The following is a 3,545-nucleotide window of genomic DNA, read 5'->3' as shown; positions in this document are numbered from 1 at the left end:
TAATATGGCTACATGAACAAACAAAAAACTTAAATATTAAAATAATGTATGGAAATGTTTATCTCATAAATAAGATAAGCTGAGGTAAATTTAATGGCCTTAAAAGGATATAGTTAGCCAAAATTGATAGAACAAATTCATCAAAATATTATAATGGAAAGGTTAGGAATGTAAATGAAGACTTTGCATATGAACAAATGAATATACTCCCTGCAACTAGAATAAAAATCATGGAATCCTCTAATAGCAACAGCATCTTCAAAATAATTTGCAAGAGGGAAACTACAGGCAAGAAAAAGAGAGAGCATATCAACTCCTTTAAATGCTACAGGAATATCTGCATGATAGCACCCCTTGTCCCAGAAAACTTTGTAAGCTATCATGACAATCCATGACCATTCAAGAATCATAACGTACAGAGGCCTCACCTTGTTTTTTAAGCCAAAAAATGCTGAAGATTTGAGTGACAATTCTTGTGAAGTTTACTCTCACTAGCTCACTACCATAGCATACAAATTTTTAAAAATATTATATTCAAAGAAACCATAATAGTAGTAAATAAAATGTATTTCTACCTGTACTTCATAGCTTAGAAATTCTATTTTCTGGCAAAGAACATGCAAAACCAAAAACATGTACCTTGTTCACAAAGCAATGGAGCTTTGTTCCCTGCAAAACACAATCCAAAAGAATTTGTCATTATAATTACCAATGCAGATTCCAAGATAAGTATTGAAACAGTCATTAAAACAAAACAAGGAAAAATAAGCACTTCCAATAAAAATTGTTATTCTTTATTTACCTCAACTCGTTAGAAATGAATGAGGATCTTATCTTATAGTAGACCCAACAAACTTAACAGGCGTTTCTTCAGGCAAAATTTGATATTCAATTTGAAGTTCCTCAAGCATATCCTTCATTTTCAGTAGCAATGCAGATCTTCTATTTGATCTCTCACTTATGTTTTGATAATTCATTGTATGTCTGAGGCAAAGGCCCATTCTCATCCTATTAGTGTTCTCAATCTCCCTAGTAAACAAATTATAGTCTGGGTGCCAATGATAATGCTTGCTTTCAATATAGCTGCATAAACAAACAGAGTGCCTAAATATTCATACAAATAAAGGAAATACTTGTTTCATAAATAAGATAAGCTAACCTAACCTTGCTGGCCTTTAGGCCAAAGTGGATCAACAAACCTAGAAGAGTTTGTTTATGATTCTCTTGTTGCTGAGATTGAAGAATAAATTTCTAGAAACTTTATGTGATTAACCCAATCAAGTATTTCGTATGTAAGGGTGTTTGCAAATTTATGTGTAACTGTGTCTCATATTATACCATTGCTAAAAAAAATCACATATAAAAGGACCTGCTTATTCTCTCCTTAAGTGCAGCAATTTTTTCCACAGTAGTAGTAGCATCCACAAAGAAGTCAACACTCTCTCCCATATCTGGACTCCTATGATAGTTAATGATTGGTTTCATAGATAATATTGAGTTCGAGTAGTATACTTTCTTGTTATCACTCAACAGAAACACTGTTGTGAGGATGTTCATTTCTTCCACAACCATCTGTACCATTCAAATATCAATTAGTTGTACGGTTGTATTAAAAAACCAATCTGTAACATTTTCTACTTTTTCTTTTTTTGTTCATAGGTTAATCTTCACTCATTTCAGCCATTTGTGAAAGGTGAGAAGGATGACTTTTACCTGAACTCCATCAACAATACATCAATCACCCATGTCAAATGGATGCATGATAAATACAAACATAATGGCTTCAAAGAATTTTTGCAGGTATTTCCGAACATGAAAGCCACAACAGAAGGGAAGTTAATATTATAAAAATAGCATGGGTGTTGGCAATGCCGAGAAGTACCAAAGAGAACATTACTATGATTATAACCACAACTGCATTGATGAGCCTGTGTAGTTGTTTAACTGCAGTTTTGGAGTCATTAAGAGACTAGGAAAGTAATTTCCTTTCTTCAAAAACATTCATCTACCACAAAAAAGATACACTAGTCAGTATGTCTCAAGAAAGAGCTAATAGAACTAGATAATCCATATTGCCTAGTTTAACTTATTTTGTGTTGCTTTCATCAAAATAAAATAGAAAAATTAGGTCAAAAGAACATGCAATAAGCATGATGTTCCGAACAAAACTACATCTAACTATATGTTGGGAGTGATATTTAAAAGCAGTATGGAACTGATTTGAAATAGCATACCACCCAGTTTGCAAGAGATGATTCAGTGATCCTTCCTGTGTCTGAGGCTCCTGTAAATTGGGGAAAGACTTTTCTCACCTTTGTTTTACTCATTAACTTCGGCAGGTCATCTTCCTCAATATAACTACAAAAGATGGGACTCCAATTTAACTAAGAAAAAAAAATTATGAAACATATTCATTTTCCCAGAAGTAAATGAACTGTGAGCTGTAGATTTTCCTGATATTCTCTGGTCCTATTTATGCTAGTAGGTTCATGCTTTTTCCTTGGTGCTTTTGTAAAAGTTAGATGTTAGAGAACAATGGCATTAGCTCCAAAATGATCATACAATACAAACTGTTGCACATGATGCTTAGCAGAGCTATTTTGGTATTAGTTCATGGTTTAATTACCAAACACATGAATGGGTACATGGTCAGACTGTAGTATGGTTAGGAATTGGGATACCAATTTCCAGTCCATAGTAGTGATCAAGAGTGCTTGTGGATCTTATTGTGTGAGGATGCCAATTTAAATGGAAACGACGTTATGTTAAGACATAAATAAACTGCCAATAGTATTGCCTGCTACAAATTTTTTTTGGAACAATCCACCAAAAACTAGATTTGGCATTATCTATGGACAATTAAATGTTAGCTTTCTAATTTTTGAATAACAAAAACAAAGCTTAGTACGGCACCTCATTCTATGACAAAGCTTATGTGAGGTAAAGGTATTACTTCAAAGAACAAGTCAGTGGATGCATACTCTGTTCCATGCTTAGCAACATTTTCAAATATCCTCTTTGCCTTAATCGCTGCTTGATGTTCACTATCGATCTTTGGATCATGTTTATGGTAATTCAAAGACTTGTCAATTGTGTTAGCGATTCCTGAATGCTTGATATTTCGGATCCATCTCTTCATTTTCCAAGAAGAGACATTCCTCTGATTCAGCTTCTGCAGTTGTTTAATAGTTATCCCATTGGTGCCCCCTTCCTCTTTGTGCCCTGCCCTATCATTATTTCTATTATCAGGAGGATCTATTTGAATTTCTATGTGTCCTGCATTGTTCGTATTATTTTTATCTGCTAGAGAAGAGGATTGATGGATTTCCATCATTGGGGGCGGAGATATAGTTTCAAGCACATATTGATGGAATATGGACTCCTAAATTCTGTCAAAATATGTTTTCACATGAAAATTCAAAGCCAAAATCTTCACCAATAGTGTCTTGAATAGCCATAGAAATGAGGTGCACAGAAGACAAAGTAGAAATGTCCCTGTGTAATCCAACAAGTTTTTGTCCTCTATGTCCTCAAATGTATTAAAA

The 3,545-nt window shown here is 33.8% G+C and overlaps 1 protein-coding gene across 1 annotated transcript; it reads right to left on the bottom strand.

Annotated features, from left to right (window-relative positions):
* Window positions 1–644: 644 nt before the first annotated feature.
* On the bottom strand, window positions 645–3,331 carry LOC149576179 (mechanosensitive ion channel protein 4-like). The gene is made up of 5 exons (XM_089793976.1): window positions 2,982–3,331; window positions 2,235–2,358; window positions 1,370–1,572; window positions 856–1,083; window positions 645–669 (listed from the first exon to the last, which is right to left on the bottom strand). Exons 1-5 carry the CDS (start codon window positions 3,329–3,331, stop codon window positions 645–647), a joined length of 930 nt encoding a protein of 309 aa, XP_089650102.1.
* Window positions 3,332–3,545: the final 214 nt, after the last annotated feature.

Source organism: Cupressus sempervirens, chromosome 1 (assembly GCF_028749045.1).
Source record: "Cupressus sempervirens isolate cs-2001-9-10 chromosome 1, ASM2874904v1, whole genome shotgun sequence".
In the NCBI taxonomy this organism is placed as follows: domain Eukaryota; kingdom Viridiplantae; phylum Streptophyta; class Pinopsida; order Cupressales; family Cupressaceae; genus Cupressus; species Cupressus sempervirens.
This window is presented reverse-complemented; position numbering and strand designations above follow the sequence as displayed.

Bases quoted from the DNA above. Each gene is read 5' to 3' on its own strand.
- LOC149576179 (XM_089793976.1), bottom strand. From the start codon at position 3,331: ATGGAAATCCATCAATCCTCTTCTCTAGCAGATAAAAATAATACGAAC. The intron at 1,084-1,369 runs GTCCTTTTATAT...TTGTTTATGCAG, and splicing joins CTTAAGGAGAGAATAAGCAG to CTATATTGAAAGCAAGCATT. The intron at 670-855 runs GTTTGTTGGGTC...TGTGTTTTGCAG, and splicing joins CCTGAAGAAACGCCTGTTAA to GGAACAAAGCTCCATTGCTT.